At 40.8% G+C, this 16,715-nt stretch overlaps 1 protein-coding gene across 6 annotated transcripts in view; it reads left to right on the forward strand.

Annotated features, from left to right (window-relative positions):
* ARHGAP9 (Rho GTPase activating protein 9) overlaps positions 1-16,715 on the forward strand; it is a 212,908-nt gene that overhangs the window by 132,576 nt on the left and 63,617 nt on the right. For all 6 annotated transcript variants that reach the window (XM_073613794.1, XM_073613796.1, XM_073613797.1 and 3 more), the window contains 6 exons: positions 2,266-2,415; positions 5,999-6,118; positions 8,111-8,172; positions 11,066-11,153; positions 12,880-12,975; positions 14,109-14,207. In XM_073613794.1, the coding sequence (XP_073469895.1) occupies positions 2,266-2,415; positions 5,999-6,118; positions 8,111-8,172; positions 11,066-11,153; positions 12,880-12,975; positions 14,109-14,207 (615 nt within the window). The remainder of the gene's footprint in view (positions 1-2,265; positions 2,416-5,998; positions 6,119-8,110; positions 8,173-11,065; positions 11,154-12,879; positions 12,976-14,108; positions 14,208-16,715) is intronic.

Genomic DNA, 16,715 nt, shown 5'->3' on the forward strand with positions numbered 1-16,715 from the left:
TGATCCTTAAGATGGGAATAATAACCAGAAACAGCACCATCATAAACGGGAGGAGGCTTACCAGATAATGTTGACTTGAAGAGGCTTATACCTCACAAGACATAAAAAGTTTGTTATTCAATATGCCTGATGGATACAGCTGGTCCTAGATCGAAAGCGGTTGGTCAACATCAACGATGAAAACATCAATAAAAGGCATAGGGGGTAAACAGTGACTTCATGTGGAAGGCAGAGGCTCGGTACCACGTAACATGCATAATGTAATAGAAAGAAGCTTGCATAGCATGACACCGTTTAAAAGTAGTATTTAATAAATATTAAAAATAAACACTCACATTTAGATAATCAAAGACAGGCTTGTCATAAGTAAGTACAGGTGCATGAGCTATGCTTGTAGGTAGGTCCACCTAGGGGTTTATGGTGGTGGTGTTTCTGGTTATTCTTCCCATCTTAAGGATCACACCTGGTTGGATTCTTCTGCTCACTTTTCTTTTTTGGATTACATTTTTGTATTTGGGACTTTTTTATTTGTTTCTATACACTTTGGACTAATATTCACCAATAGAGATGTAGGGATATTACTAACAGAGTGAATCACTGTGTCCACACACGTTGGAATTTAGCCTGGGTTCACACATGTACGGTGCGAATTAAAGCTCAAGTTTCACTGGGAAGATAAAAATCAGTTGTTCAGAGATTCCTCTGCGTTGTGGCTGCGGATCAGTGAGGGTGGGGGGGGGTGTAGTGAGGAGAAGGAGAAAATCCATGTTCAGAACGCAATGCATCTGCGAATCAGATGCATTCCCATAGAAGATAATGAGCTTGTAATTCACACCGCAATGCACAGAAATCACACACGTTTTTTGTGCAATGCGCAGTGCGAATGCAACGCACATATGTGAACCAGATGCATTCATATGAATGTATTTTAAAATGTCCTGCGAATTGGATGCGGTGTAATCCGCATCTAATTCGCGTAGGTGTGAACGGGGGCTAAGACATATACATTTTTGTTTCAATATTTAGATGTGTTTATGTAGTGTGTAATATACTAATACATCATTTGTTAATACCATTAGCGCTGCACTTTTCTACATCCACACTCTTGCTTTTTTTGTCTACAGCTGTGCTGGCTGCTGATGTGTATTTCAATTTTTTTCACAGCGCAGTATATATTCAATTTTATTTTACTGGGTATGAAGAGCGGGTGACTTTCCCTTCTAGTTCTGGGTGTCTAAGTGACAATTACTAGACCCTAGTGCTTTCACATGGGGTGGGGTGAGAGGCCTTAGACCTATGTAAGCTCAAGCTTTATATGGATCGCTCTGTTCTTGCACTAGCAGGTTAATGGTGGGGTCAGGGAACAAAGAGAAGGCATGACAAGTTCAAGTAGAACTATAGGCAAGACTTTTTTTCCCATTTGGATAGAGCAAGGTAGGGTAATAACCACTGATTGTTTTTCACCATCTGTGTCCCATTGGGGAGATTTCCCTTCACTTCCCATCCCATAGAAAAAACAGGAAGTGGGAGGAAATTTCTTGGGGACCCTCAGGTCATCAGAACTAGTGTCCCCACTGGAATATTTCCCCTCTGTTACTTTTCTGGGGGCAACCCAAAATTTAGGATTTTCTTTTACTTTCATTTTCAAGGATAATGGTAAACAGTACAAATAGGGTGATTCTACTTAATGGGGGGGCACAGACAGCAATAAAAACTGACAATCCCTTTGAACTCTATTCAAAAATGCAATAAAAAGTTTTGCATTTAGTTATACTTTCACTTTGAGAAATTCATCCACAGAGTTGAATTGTTTCAAGATGCAAAATGTTAGATGCAATTGTGTGTTGAATACTTCATAAAGTGGGTTGAAAATTTTTGGACACTGCAGTTGCTCAGTACTGTTAATGTAGCACTAGGACAACAGCATGTCAGAGCCCTCTGACATACTCGACAGCGGTGGAACGTGTGCACGTTGGGTGAAAAAGTTATTTTCAGAGTGTTCTAATTTCTGCAGAAACGATGACGCCCTCATTTATTTCTTACAGTAAACAAAGTATTGTGTATCAATGTGTTGAGTAGTTTCCTTTGTTTGCATTGCCTAAGTCTCTGTATTTTATCCACTTTATTGTGTTCTTTACTGTAATCACCAGAACAAAGTGGTTTAGCTTGTTTTCCATCATTAAGTCAAATTCAAGGAAATCATGAGGTTGGCATAAAATTACATATGTGTCTATGGTCACATTTTCTTTATCTTACTGGTTTCAGATCACAGAGTCATATGAAGAGCAGAACACGTCATCTATCAGCAGTTTGTCTTCTTCCTGCAGCAGCTTGAACAGCCCAAGCTGTGATGGTCACTTCCCAAAACTTAACTACACCAGGTCTATGATCCTCTCCAATTCACAGAGACCCAAGGTAAACTTGGAAATTATTACTATAAAATAAGGCACATTAAATGTGCTTATTGTCAATTTATAAGTAATTACAAATATTCTTATATATAGAAATATATTGTCACCTGTTCTTTAAAAATCACATGGACTTATTAAAAGCTGTGTTTTTTACTCCTATATCAGATCATATAGAATGTTCAAAGTCTCTGACCATCACTTGCAGCATGACTGTAGTCTCCAACCATCTCTTGTTGTATGTGTGCAGTCTGTGACAGCTTTCTGTAGCATTGCATTTACTGAACATTATGTGTGGCCCTTTAGTGATGTTAGTCTCCACCCTCGAGGCCCCTATATCAAGTGAGGCCGGTGATACACGGCACAAATATCAGCCGGTTCAGCAGGAACCAGCTGAGATTCGAACCGTTAATGGGCAGGCTGAAGGTAACAAGTTGATCAATCAAGCAACTTGGGTACAACCAGCCTGCCAGATTTGCTTCCCATTATCGCAAGCGGGCTGCTATAGCTGCTAGCAATAACCAGAGTCTTCACCCGATGGGGACAGCTTCCCCCACCTGCTCCTGCCCTGCTGGGAGAATACAATGACTGATTCCCCTGACTGTGTTGATGGGGGAATTGTGCAAATTTCTTTCCTGCACCCCGTGGTTGTAAGAAAGAAATTCACACTGTGTATGGCCTGCCTAAGTTAACCTCTGTGTTGCACTCATGGTGGACAGGGAAGGGTTGATTTTCTAAAACTGGAGCATTCAAAATCTGGTTCAGCTCCAGGTTTTCTTTTGTCAAAGCTTAATTGAACAAGCAGAAGTTAGAAGCTGATTGGCTACCATGTGCAGCTACACCAGATTTTGCACTCTACAGTTGTAGTAAATCATCCCTGTTGTGTTGAGGTATGAACGGCTTAACCCAGAAGTCAGGAAAATACATAGTAGCAATGCAAAACTAAATCAAAGATGCACAAAGGAATGGTATTCAGTGAAAATCTGTGGCATCTGATCTTAGATTGATAATTTTGTTTTACTTAAAATGGCTTCATTTTAAAATAAGTGGTCCCTAGACTTCCTTGGTCTCAAAGGACTAAAATATTACAATATCAGTTACCTTGATCTATTGATAGGAATCTATTGTTTGGCTCTCTTACCTGTCCAATCCAAGGAAAGGGCTATTTTTGCCTCATTATTAAAGCAGATCTTCATTGCATCTGAGCACCAAAAACACAATTTAATTCATTTTTAATATTCAATGCAAACTCCCCCATCTATCTGTGTCTCTATGCTTTATTTTGTTGAGAAATCACTTTGAAAAACAGCCCCCTATCATTTTTGGCACTGGCCATCTTGAGATAGGGCAACCGATTCATGTAGTATTTACATCCTTGAATTCATCTGCCCTTAGCTCAGGCATACAGGCAGGAGAGTGTGCTTAGCTGAGAAAAACTTTCCTCCTCTCTCCCCCTCCTGAAGACTCTATCATTTGCCTAGGCAAGAAACCAAGGAGTAACTGAAGAAATGTAAAAAAAGTTTAAAAGAAGGAAATATGATATACGTTCTTATCTACAGTATTTACTAATGCTAGCAGCATTAAGATTAAAAATAAAAAAATGTTAATTAGGAGAGTCAAGTTCCTATTTAAACTGGCACTAAGCTCTTGTTAAAAAAATGAATATTCTATTTAAGTATGTATGTATGTCATAACGCAAAAATATCCCTTCTGTTGCACTCAGCCTCCTCCAAATCTTCAATTTCCTTTTTTTTTTGGGCTGTGATCCGACTTCCTGTTAGATGATGTCTACGCTTGCTCTCCATGGTCCCACTGTATGTAGAAATATAGCCACCCTCTCTTGTTCACTCTTGAGATGGACTAAGAACTATGTGAGTTGTAGTGTGCATAGAGCAGTACACATGTCACAACTAACGTGCACTGCTTGTTCCAAACAAGCAGAAATGAGAGGAAAGAGAAGAGGTTCAGAAGCTCACAGAGAACATTAAAATGAAGGAAAAACCACTGTGAGAAACTACTTCATGAAAAATGAACTACAGGGCAATTAAAGTGGTTTTAAACCATTAACTGGCCTCAGGTGATACAGAGAGATTAAAGGGGTTGTAAAGTCAGAAGGTTTTTTATTTTAATGCATTCTATGCTTTAAGATAAAAAACTATTTGTGTGCAGCAGCCCCCCTAATACTTACCTGAACCCCATCCCGGTCCAGCGATGTCCACGAATGTCTCGGCCGTCCGAGACTCTCCCTCCTGATTGGCTGAGACACAGCAGCGGCGCCAATCTGTCAATCAAAGTCAGTCAACCAATCAGGAGGCAGAGGGGGTGAGCGGGGCGGGGCTGCAGCTCCGTGTCTGAATGAAAACAGGAAACTGTGACTCAGCACGGGTGCAAGCTGCTTGCTGTGGGGGCACTCAACAGGAGGCAGGGGCCAGGAGCACAGAAGAGGGACCCGAGAAGAAGAGGATCTGGGCTGCTCTGTGCAAATCCACTGCAACAGAGCAAGGTAAGTTTAACAAGTTTAATATTTTTATTGAAAAAAATGAGACTTTACACTCACTTTAAATAAATCCTCCTACTTCTCTACAGCTGTTAAAAAACCCAAATGTATACAGCTTGTTTGAGCTTTCAGAAAGAAGGGAAAGGAGACCTGAAGTTACACTCTGCAGAGCTTGGTAGGGAGCTGAGAACTGATTGGAGGGAAGGGACACGCTCCCTTCACACAGCACACAGGAATGGAGTTGAGGCTGTCTATAACAGGATGTCTGCGGGAGCTCCCTCCCCGTCACCTTTTTTTTTCTTGTTGTCAAGAAAAGTTGTCAGAAGTGACTCCTGCAGGAGGAATGGGGCAGACAGAAATGACACTTAGTGCTTTGGATTGAGACAAGTACACACTATAGAGGGATTCACTTTGTTCTTATTTCTTGTCTGAGGTTTACAACCACTTTAAGTAGTGGATGCGTATGGATTATTTTTTGAGAATAAGAATATTGTTTGTTTTCACTTTAATGTGGCCTTATTATACTGTATTATGAAAGCAGTAATCATGATATTGTTGGTAAATAGTGCAGGGGTCTTCAAACATTCTGAAAAAAGGGCCGGTTTATTGTCCTTCAGACTCTAGGAGGGCCAGACTGTGGCCAGTGGGAGTGGAAATTTTCCTGGCATCAGTGGAAGTAAACATCTGGTATTAGGGGGAGAAATAGTGCCCCATCGTTGGTATCATAGGGAGAAATAGTGCCACATTAGTGGTGTCAGTGGGAGAAATGGTGCTCCATTGTCAGTGTCAGATGGCAGAATAGTGTCTCGTATTAGTGAAAAGAATAGTGATACAAGGGCCGGATAAAGGCAAGCAAAGGGCCACATCCGGCCCTCGCAGTTTGGAGACCACTGGTGTAACATTTTAATTGGCTCTAAAATATCTTTTGTCCTTTATAACTAGTCTCACCGGAGTCACCATCCATCCGGTTGTATACAAATAGCAAGGATATGGCTGCATTGCTTAACCCCTCTTTAAAAGCAAACAGATAGCGGAAGGATTGATGAAATACTAACCAATGACAAGTTTAAGAGATGGCTTATTTGTTTTACAGCCACACCACAGGAGGAATCTCTCACATCATTTACCTGTAGTTGAAAGTTATGAAAACGATACGAATGCAAATCCTGACCTGAATAAGCTGCCTCTGCTCACAGTCTTGGATATGCCTCATGTAAGTTATTTTTCTATGTTACATTTAAAACAATATATAGTGTTGTATAAATTCACATGGGGTTGTCAATGTATTCGCACCTCAAAACATATAGTACAAGAAAAATAGACATGCTGGCACTAAAGGGCCGTACATGGGCCGAATATCAGGCAGCATTGGTCGTTTCAATAGAAACTGTCCGACATTTGGCCCATGTGTACGGCAGCCAGTCCGACAGAAGCCGGCCAAACAGAAGGGGCATGACTGAAAGAAGTGGTATGACCGAAAAAGGTCTGCCGATCGGCATCTGATCAGCGCTCTCAGCCAGTGGCTAGTGGGGGGGGGGCCACATCCCCTGTCAGAACACAATAGCTCAGCGGTGGAGATCTCTGTAGTAACATTGCATAGTTAGTAGAGCAGCTGCTACATCAGGGGAGAGTTTTTCTGACTAAAATAGGCAGTAAATGTTTGTAATGATTGAAGTGAAACATTGTAGCTTTGAGCTCAGAGTATGAGAGCTTGCTTCTGTGAAGGTAAAGGTGAATAGTAATAGCTAGGTCTCACTTAGCAACGTCTTAGCAACATCCTGAGAGTTTTCAGGTGAGGTACGTAAATGGCATCCACCCATGCAATGCAAGGGCATTGTTCAGCTTTAGTCAAAGCTGCATAGTTTATTTTGTATCTAGAGACACCGGTTATCTGCGTAGGCAGTGTTTTGGTAAAGGTGAACTAACTCTTTAAAATATAAGCTTATTGGTTGGTAGACACAGCTGCCATATATTCTGCATGGTGTAGGTTTAGTAAATTCCCCTCAGTATTGTGAATGTGACTGTTGATAATTTCACAAAATCTGGCCCTGTGCTCAGTTTTCTACAGTAAGGCCTATTTCACATGGGCGGCTGGGGGCAGTAAAAGCAGGCAGTTGAGCTGCCGCCCCCCCCCCCCCAACCACCCACCTAAAGGTTACAATACACTTGGAGGGGGCTGTTTAAGTCAGTGGGGTCCTGCCGCAACTGCGAGCCAAATGCTTGGCTCAAGGTTGAGGCAAATTAGTCCAATTAAAAATTGTCGTTCAGCAAAAAACAGCCGTGAAAAATGCTGTTTTTAATCCTGAAACTATGGGTCCTAGGTAACATTTCCTTTACACATTGAGAAACACAGGACTTCTTTAATTGAACCAGCCATATTATCCCATCTCTCCTAACAGCTCCTTCTTCTTGAAAAGTTCCTTAGAAACAACGGTTGGAAATGGACAGCGCTGGGGAACCAAAGCAATTTCCCAGGCCGAGCGAAGCTTAGTCTCAGTGCAACGGGGGAGGGGGGTTTACCAAACAGCATTCACCCAGATCCTGCTGTCAGGTCTGTACTCACAAGTCCTTTGGTGCCTGCGTACCTCTCTCAGAGTCAGACAGCTGCTTAGTGGATTTGCCAGGCTGGATCTTGGGTGAAATCTCGTTATTTGGCTTGAACTCTCTTTCTCTGCAGGTAGGGCACCTGCCACAGGTAGTTGGGGCCTTGCTGGCTCCTGGTGAAGATGTAGGGTAGCCTGGGAGGGTGACAGCTTTTCAGGCTGGGTGCTTCTCTTACAGGATAAGGACCTTGACTGAAGCAGCCCCGGACTATTTATGTTCTTTCCAGTCACCTTCTGAGTACACCCCTTCCGGGTTTGGCTGGGACCTCATAAATATTCAAACTGCCCCTGAGCCTACTCCACTCCTATGTTCTGGATCTTTCCAGAAAGCAGGGAGCAGCAATCAAGTGTGCAGCCTGTGGGACCCTGATCAGCCCAGAGCAATCAGCAACAGGGCCACTGATTACAGAGGAGTGCAAAAAGAAGGAGTGTGGCTGCTCATTAATTCCACTAACTGAATTTTGTATCCTGCTCGAAGTTTAGTTTTTTCTTTATTTTTTTTTGATGTTGCAAAGATGAATGGCACCAGACATAGTAAGAGGTAGCTATTTTTTTTTTAGTTGACGTTAAGTTGTTTTTTAACTTGCTTGTTTTTTTTTAAGGAGGTGGAAAAGGCAGGACAGTTAAACAAGACGAAAATAGCAGAAGGTGGAAGAAAACTAAAGTAAGCATGTCTTTTCATCTACACATAGAACACCTATCTCACCTCTCTTCTTACATACGTTCAAAATGCAGGTACTTCCTGTTATGGGATCTATCAGGTAATCCACCCTGATGATAACCCGCAGGAGCTACTGAAATGTGTTGTTTACTGCATGAATTGTCATTTGAAAAATGACAGTTGTTAATGATACACAGTGCTGTAAAGCTAAATGTCTGCTCTGCTCATTCTCTGTGACCAGCCCACTCCTTTTTGTATTTAAGCTACTTTAAGAGTCTGTTCCAATGCAGTATACCAGTGGGATACTGCAGCTGTTGAAATAAATCAAGGGTTTGATTCTCAAAACAAAGACACCGCTATTCCACTGTTTAAATTTCTTAATGACAAAAACCATATTGTGATATGCTGTTTCCCATGTTTGCACACTAATGCCGCGTACACACGATCGGAAATGCCACCAGCAAAATTTTCATGAGAGCTTTTTTGTCGGAAAATGCGACCGTGTGTATGCTCCATCGGTCTTTTGCTGGCAAATTTCCAGCCAGCAAAAGATTGAGAGCATGTTCTCTATTTTTCGGTCGGGAAAAGTTCCTATCCGAAAATGCAATCATCTGTATGCAATTCAGACACGCAAAAAACGACGCATGCTCGGAAATAATTTGACGCATGCTCGGAAGCATTGGACTTCATTTTCTTGGCTCGTCGTAGTGTTGTACGTCACCGCGTTCTTGACAGTCGAAAGTTCAGAGAACTTTTTTGTGACCGTGTGTATGCAAGGCAAGCTTGAGCGGAATTCTGTCGGAAGAAACATCCAAGTTTTTTCTGACGGAATTTCTGATCATGTGCATGGGGCATAAGTAAAAAGTGTCATTCAACATCACTCTTCAATCCTTTCTAATACGATAGTTGTTGTTCAATCATTTTGAAATAATTTTTTGCTTCAATTGTATGATTTACAGTGCTCTGTGTCCTTGCAGATGTCACATGCCCTGTGTGCTGTGCTTGTTCTCAGACTGTGTATGCTTGGTGTAGTCCGTCTGTATGCATTGTGTGTACTCTGCCTATGTGTTCTCTGTTGCTTGTGTTGTGACAATTCTGTCTGTATGCTACTGCTAGCACTAAACCCTGTCATTCAACTACCAGTTAAGGACCAGAAGGATTTACCCCCTTAATGACCAGGCCATTTTTTGCGATACAGAACTGCATCACTTTACCTGACAATTGCGCGGTTGTACGACGTTGTACCCAAACAAAATTTATGTCCTTTTTTTCCCCACAAATAGAGCTTTCTTTTGGTTGTATTTGATTACCTCTGCAGTTTTTATTTTTTGCGCTATAAACAAAACAAGAGCAACAATTTTGAAAAAAAAAAAACCAAACAATATTCTTTACTATTTGCTATAATAAAAAAAAGTAAAAAAAAAACAAATTTCTTCCTCAGTTTAGGCCAATATGTATTCTTCTATATATTTTTGGTAAAAAAATCACAATAAGCGTATATTGATTGGTTTGCACAAAAGTTATAGCGTCTACAAAATAGGGGATAGATTTTGGACATTTTTATTATTTATTAATTTTTTACTAGTAATGGCAGTGATCAGTGATTTTTAGTGGGACTGCGACATTGCGGTGGACAAATCGGACACTTTTGACACTTTTTTGGGACCATTGACATTTATACAGCGATCAAAGCTAAAAATAGGCACTGATTACTGTATGCATGTCACTGGCAGGGAAGGGGTTAACACTAGGGGGCGCTCAAGGGGCTAAGTGTTCCCTAGGGAGGTGTTTCTAACTGTGGGGGAAGTGTACTGACTGGAGGAGGATAAAGATTGCTGTTCTTGATCACTAGGAACAGCAGATCTCTCGCTACCCCCCTGTCAGAATGGGGATCTGTCTGTTTACATTGACAGATCCCCGTCCTGGCTCTCTGTGGAGCGATCGCAGGTGGCCACGCACACCGGCTCCGGCGGTGCGCATGCGCCCCCTATCGCTCTTAGAGCAGCGGACATACACCTACGGTGATTCGCTCAGGGGAGCCAACTTGCCACAGTATAATGACGGCGGCTGGTCAACAAGTGGTTAAGATGTCAGGTAAATGTTGGGGGTCAGACCAAATATTGAATGTGGTAAAAGGTGGGATTTAATTTCAACTTGGGCAAAAGCCAAGGCCCTATGTACAGTTTAGGCTTAGGATGCAATAGAATGATACATGGATCAATTTAAAGATTAACACAGGTAGTTGCAGGAACTACAAAGTGACTGCACGTTACCATTGTTATCTTCAATATGTTTTCTGCCAATGCAAGTTAAGGAAATTTTTGCTTGCCACATCCACTATTGACATGACAGGAAAACAGACATCAGTTTGTAGACTAACACTGGTACTTTAGGCATTACAATGTGGCTGCACTTCAGTGTTGTTACCTTAGATATGTTTTCTGCCAATGCAATTTCATACTATCACATTGCAATAACCTTACATGCATTGCTGTGCATCAAAATGAATGGCACCCCAATGCACCTTGTCAACTGACATGCATTGCAGTGTGCTTCCACAAATGCTGAATGCATAATTGTAGATTCCCTAGCACAACAAATTGTACCATCCCGTAAAATACGCATACGTTTAATGCACTGCAGCAGACCAGGCTGGTGTGAATGGGCTCTAAGGAATTTTTTGCTACATTCAGTTTTGACATTGCCTAGGGTTGGTACATTGCTGCTTGGTGTATTTGACTGTAGTACTTAAATTCACAGTAGTGACAATCTGACTTCTGATATTTCAATTGCTGCAACCTTAGAACTGCTACATATTCCAGTGGTACCAAAAGTATACTAAATTAAATATATAATTAAAATGTATCACTTATGCATTTTTTTTTTTTTTTTTTAGGAAAAATTGGACTGCATCTTTAGTAGTTTTGACTGGAAATAGTCTAGTGTTCTACAAGGACCCTAAGGTTCAGGCTCCTTCTGGCTGGGTAATGCATTTTGGATTATATACTGGGTACCAATGAGGGAATAGAATATACATATATATTATTTCCATGAATAGGGTAAAACAGTCCTCTACAAGTCTGCTGGCACAAAATGGCATGGTGTGTACAATTTATTAATCATCTAATTAAATGAAGGAAGATGGTAAACCAGGTATTTATGACATACAGTATGTTAGCATGTGTGGAGTGTAATATAATGACTACTTTGATCTTTCTGCTGTGCACTGATTTACAGAACCTGCTGAAAAGAATAAATATTATTTTAAAATACCAGATCTCTTCCATTGGGGACAGCTTAGGAGGGGGCACTTACTTAACAAGGTCACAAATAGCAATACAGATATGACAGAGGTTCCAAACCAGAGGTTTCCAAAATTATTTGGTCTACTGCTCCCTTTTCAGAAAAAAAAATGACTCCACGCCCCCTGGAAATCTACCTTCTTTAAGCAGACAAACAGAAAGATGCAGTGAGGGGAGGACCATTTGCCGGGGGAGTGGAGGTTGGGGGTAAGTATAAGGGTTTCTCCTCTTCCCTGGACAAAACTGGCACAGCCCCACTACAAGGGTTTTTTTTTATTTCTGCCTGGAGTTGGGCTTTAAGACTTGACAACTAATCAGTTGAAAAAAATACCCCCAAATAAGGTTGTGGGACTTTAACGGCAACAGCGTAATGTAAAAACAATTTTATTCCATAGAAAAATTTATATATGTATACAAAACATTAGCATAGTTAATAAACATAACACAGTGAACACAATAAAAAGCTGAAACACAGCTGTACTGATGTGCATTGGATAAAGATGCTTGTAATGTCTTCCACGAAGGCCTACGCGTTTCGGGACTGAAACTGACCGTCCCTTCGTCAAGGACGACTCGTGGGACAAGCTCTTACTGTATGGTGAAATACAAGATTGGAAAAAATATAAATAAATACAACATTTTCTATCGCATAATATTGTCATAGCATTGCTGGTCCCCAGCTCCTGTACGCCTGCGCTCTAGCTATCTTCAATCCTGATGTCCTGAAGCTCAGAGCAGCATCCATAGCCCTGCTCTGGACATGAGGACACCAGCCGCTGTCCATCGCTGGATCGTGGGGGAGCACCATTTGCCGGGGGAGTGGAGGTTGGGGGTAAGTATAAGGGTTTCTCCTCTTCCCTGGACAAAACTGGCACAGCCCCACTACAAGAGTTTTTTTTATTTCTGCCTGGAGTTGGGCTATAAGACCTGTTGGTGGACTTGACAACTAATCAGTTATACCTTGCATTTTTAGTGTTTATTTTGGAAAATAAGGTAATTATTACAACTTCGAACCTGTATTACACAACAGATTAAACATGTACGAATGGTTTTTCAAAATTTTCTTACCTTTTCTTCTTTCCTTGTTTGCTTCCACTGCCCCCTTATTTTTATTTAATGCCCCCCCAATTACACAGAAGCTTCTACCACCCCCCTGGATCATTCCAGTGCCCCTCAGGGAGTAGTATTGCGCACTTTGGGAAGCACTGTTCTAAGCCTTCCTTATTCAGCTGTCACCTCAATTACTGTCTGTGTAACATTACAAAAGTAGAAATCTCCCTAAAAGGGACAAAGACAGCAATGAAACTTGTCAGCTATTTTAATACTTTCCCACTCCATCCAAAACAAAACACAAGCTTTGACTGGAGTTCTGCTTTAACTGTTTACTGAAACACATTTTGTCTTTTAGAAACCATCCAACAGTAAGCCCGAGAGCAGCATGGACCTCAGGGGTGCCTCCATTGACTGGGCCCAGGATATGTCCAGCAAAAAGAATGTCATTCATGTAAGTCACCCTAAGTGACCCATCTATAGTGTAAAGGGGTAGATATTGCATGGCCTATATTTTTCATATAGCCCTATGGAGTTTGTAATTCATTTACCCTAGTCCAGCAATAGATGACTAGTTTAGCCATGTGGCCCTTATGTGAAGTGATTAAGTTAAAATTCCAGTCTCTTTTGGTTACAGATTTTACAGGTTATAGCTGCATCTAAATGATCCGGCTGTTTAGCATAGACGTTAAAAGCTTACATTATTTAGAAAGAATAAAAATGACTGTTTATGTAGGTAGACAGCCATATCTTAAGTTATTTGGTCAGCTGCCAGACAACTCCTGAGGAAGCTTTAAACTACTATTTACAAAGAATTAAAACCCAAGATTAACCAACTGTCCAGATTTCCCTTGCACAATAAAATTAAGATCTGACTGAGAGGGATTTGTGCATGACCCCTCAAAAGGCATTGGCTGTTAACTCTTGGTAGACCCTTTTATTGTGAAAAATAAAAGAATAATATTTGGCCCAATCCTTACAGCTTGGTGATCTCTTTCTTTCTCTCCATAAAAGTTGACTCTCCCAGGAACCCCACTGTAGCTCCAACGGGCACTGATTGGCTGCCACACTGCCACACAATCATTAGATACAGTCAAAGCTGCCACCAAGCTTAGATTCCAGGGCTCTGTCACCCTAATTCAAGAAAATCTTTAGTCCTGGCCTTTTGATATCTAGTTGTTACTAATATGATACTTATTACCATGGAAAGTTTTTACCAACACTGCTACAAGATGGGAGAATGGAGAGAAATGTATAGACTTTACCTTCCCAGTTATAAACATTTAGGATTAGGATATTTATATAAAATTTGTAGAGGTTATTTTTTTCTCACCTTTAATCAGTTGTATATCCAACACTAAAAGGAAAGATGGCAGTAGAATAATTAGGTAGAACTACCTGACAGTTCTTAGGATGCATATAGTAATGCAGTCTTTGAAGCCTACATCCTGATTGCCCAGCTTAATAGAGTACTTTATTGTCTCTTGAGTGTTCCGGTGGTCACATACTACAGGAATTGCTTTATCATCCTCTGCACAAACTGGCTGTGACCCAACTTTATGCATACGTGATATGTGCCCTCTGCAGCTCCGCATGGTAACAGGCAACGAGTTCCTACTGCAGTCTGACAAGGAGTCTGTTGTACAGGAATGGTACGATGCCCTGCAGAGAATCACTGACAGACTGGTAAGTTACACTATCAGCACTGATATCACATGATTTATTTTGGCTTCTTTACATACTTTTAGTTAATTGCATTATCTAATTTTTCTATTTAGAACAGATAATCAGATCTGTGTGTCATAATATTAACTCAGTATAGGCACAAGCATACTGAGAGGCTCATATGTAAAAACTGGGTAAAAGTTGCTATAAGGCTGTTGCCCATAGTGACCAATCAGACAATAGCTTAGTTTAACTTTTGACAGAATAAAGAGGAGAACTTAGTTGTTTCCAGTGCTTTACCAGTAAAAAAAACTGCAAGATCTGTTTACCATTCTACATGCAATGTGAACCATAACTTGCTTTGAGTAATAGAACTGTCAGGAATTGAAAAGCTTTACCTTCATTAAAACTTTAACTTAAATTACATTTTTTTTACTTACCCACAATCTTGTGAACTATTCTAGAATATATTTTGTTATCCTTGTAGAGATGCATGATTGTTATAATGTATTCAGGAAAGGAGATTCTTTGTGAAAAAGAATACATAAAGTAATGCTTGGCATAAATGGGCTTATTATTAGCATGAATAGCACATGTACAGTGCCTTGCAAAAGTATTCATACCCCTTGAAAATTTCTACATTTTGTCATGTTACAACCAAAAACGTAAATGTATTTTTGTGGAGTTTATGTGATAGACCAACACAAAGCAGCACATAATTGAGAAGTGGAAGGAAAATGATAAATGGTTTTCAAAATTTTTTACATTTGTAAAAATTATTTTCTTGCATTTGTATTCAGTCCACTTGAGTCAATACTTTGTAGAACCACCTTTCTCTGCAATTACAGATGCAAGTCTTTTTGGGTGTGTATTGGTATTTTACCCATTCTTCTTTGCAAAATAGCTTAAGCTCTGTCATATTGGATGGCGAGCTTCCGTGAAAAGCAAGTCTTGCCTCAGATTCTCAATTGGATTTGGGTCTGGACTTTGACTGGGCCATTCTAACACATGCATATGCTTTGATCTAAGCAATTCCATTGTAGCTTTGGCTGTATGTTTAGGGTCGTTGTACTGCTGGAAGGTGAACCTCTACCCCAGTCTCAAGTCTTTTGCAGACTCTAATGCCCCGTACACACGGTCGGACATTGATCAGACATTCCGACAACAAAATCCTAGGATTTTTTCCAACGGATGTTGGCTCAAACTTGTCTTGCATACACACGGTCACACAAAGTTGTCGGAAAATCCGATCGTTCTGAACGCGGTGATGTAAAACACGTACGTCGGGACTATAAACGGGGCAGTAGCCAATAGCTTTCATCTCTTTATTTATTCTGAGCATGCGTGGCACTTTGTGCGTCGGATTTGTGTACACACGATCGGAAATTCCGACAACGAATTTTGTTGTCGGAAAATTTTATATCCTGCTCTCAAACTTTGTGTGTCAGAAATTCCGATGGAAATTGTGTGATGGAGCCCACACACAGTCGGAATTTCCTACAACAAGGTCCTATCACACATTTTCCGTTGGAAAATCCGACCATGTGTACGTGGCATAACAGGTTTTCTTCTAAGATTTCCCTGTATTTGGTTCCATCCATCTTCCTATCAACTCTGACCAGCTTCCCTGTCCCTGCTGAAGAAAAACATCCCCACAACATGATGCTGCCACCACCATGTTTCACGGCGGGGATAGTTTGTTTAGGGTGATGTTCAGTGTTAGTTTTCCGCCACACATAGCATTTTGTTTTTAGGCCAAAGAGTTCAATTTTGGTCTCATCTGACCAGAGCACCTTCTTCCACATGTTTGCTTTGTCCCCGCATGGCTTCTCGTAAACTGCAAACAGGACTTCTTATGGCTTTTTTTCAACAATGGCTTTCTTCTTGCCCCTCTTCCATAAATCCCAGATTTGTGGAGCGCACGACTAATAGTTGTTCTGTGGACAGATTCTCCCACCTGAGCTGTTGATCTCTGCAGCTCCTCCAAAGTTACCATGGGCCTCTTGGCTGCTTCTCTGATTAATGCTCTCCTTGCCTGGCTTGTCAGTTTAGGTGGACGGCCATGTCTTGGTAGGTTTGCAGTTGTGCCATATTCTTTCTATTTTAGCATGATGGATTGAACAGTGCTTCGTGAGATGTTCAAAGCTTGGGATATTTTTTTATAACCTAACCCTGCTTTAAACTTCTCCACTACCTTATCCCTGACCTGTCTGGTGTGATCTTTAGCGTTCATGATGCTGTTTGTTCACTAAGGTTCTCTAACAAACCTCTGAGGGCTTTACAGAACAGGGGTATTTATACTGAGATTAAATTACACACATGTGGACTCTATTTACTAATTAGGTGACTTCTAAATGCAATTGTTTCCACTAGATTTTAGTTAGGGGTATCAGAGTAAAGGGGCTGAATACAAATGCACACCACACTTTTCACATATTTATTTGTAAAAAATGTTGAAAATCACTTTTCATTTTTCTTCCACTTCACAATCATGTGCCACTTTGTGTTGGTCTATCACATAAAATCCCA

Source organism: Aquarana catesbeiana, linkage group LG02, assembly GCF_042186555.1.
Source record: "Aquarana catesbeiana isolate 2022-GZ linkage group LG02, ASM4218655v1, whole genome shotgun sequence".
Classification (NCBI taxonomy): domain Eukaryota; kingdom Metazoa; phylum Chordata; class Amphibia; order Anura; family Ranidae; genus Aquarana; species Aquarana catesbeiana.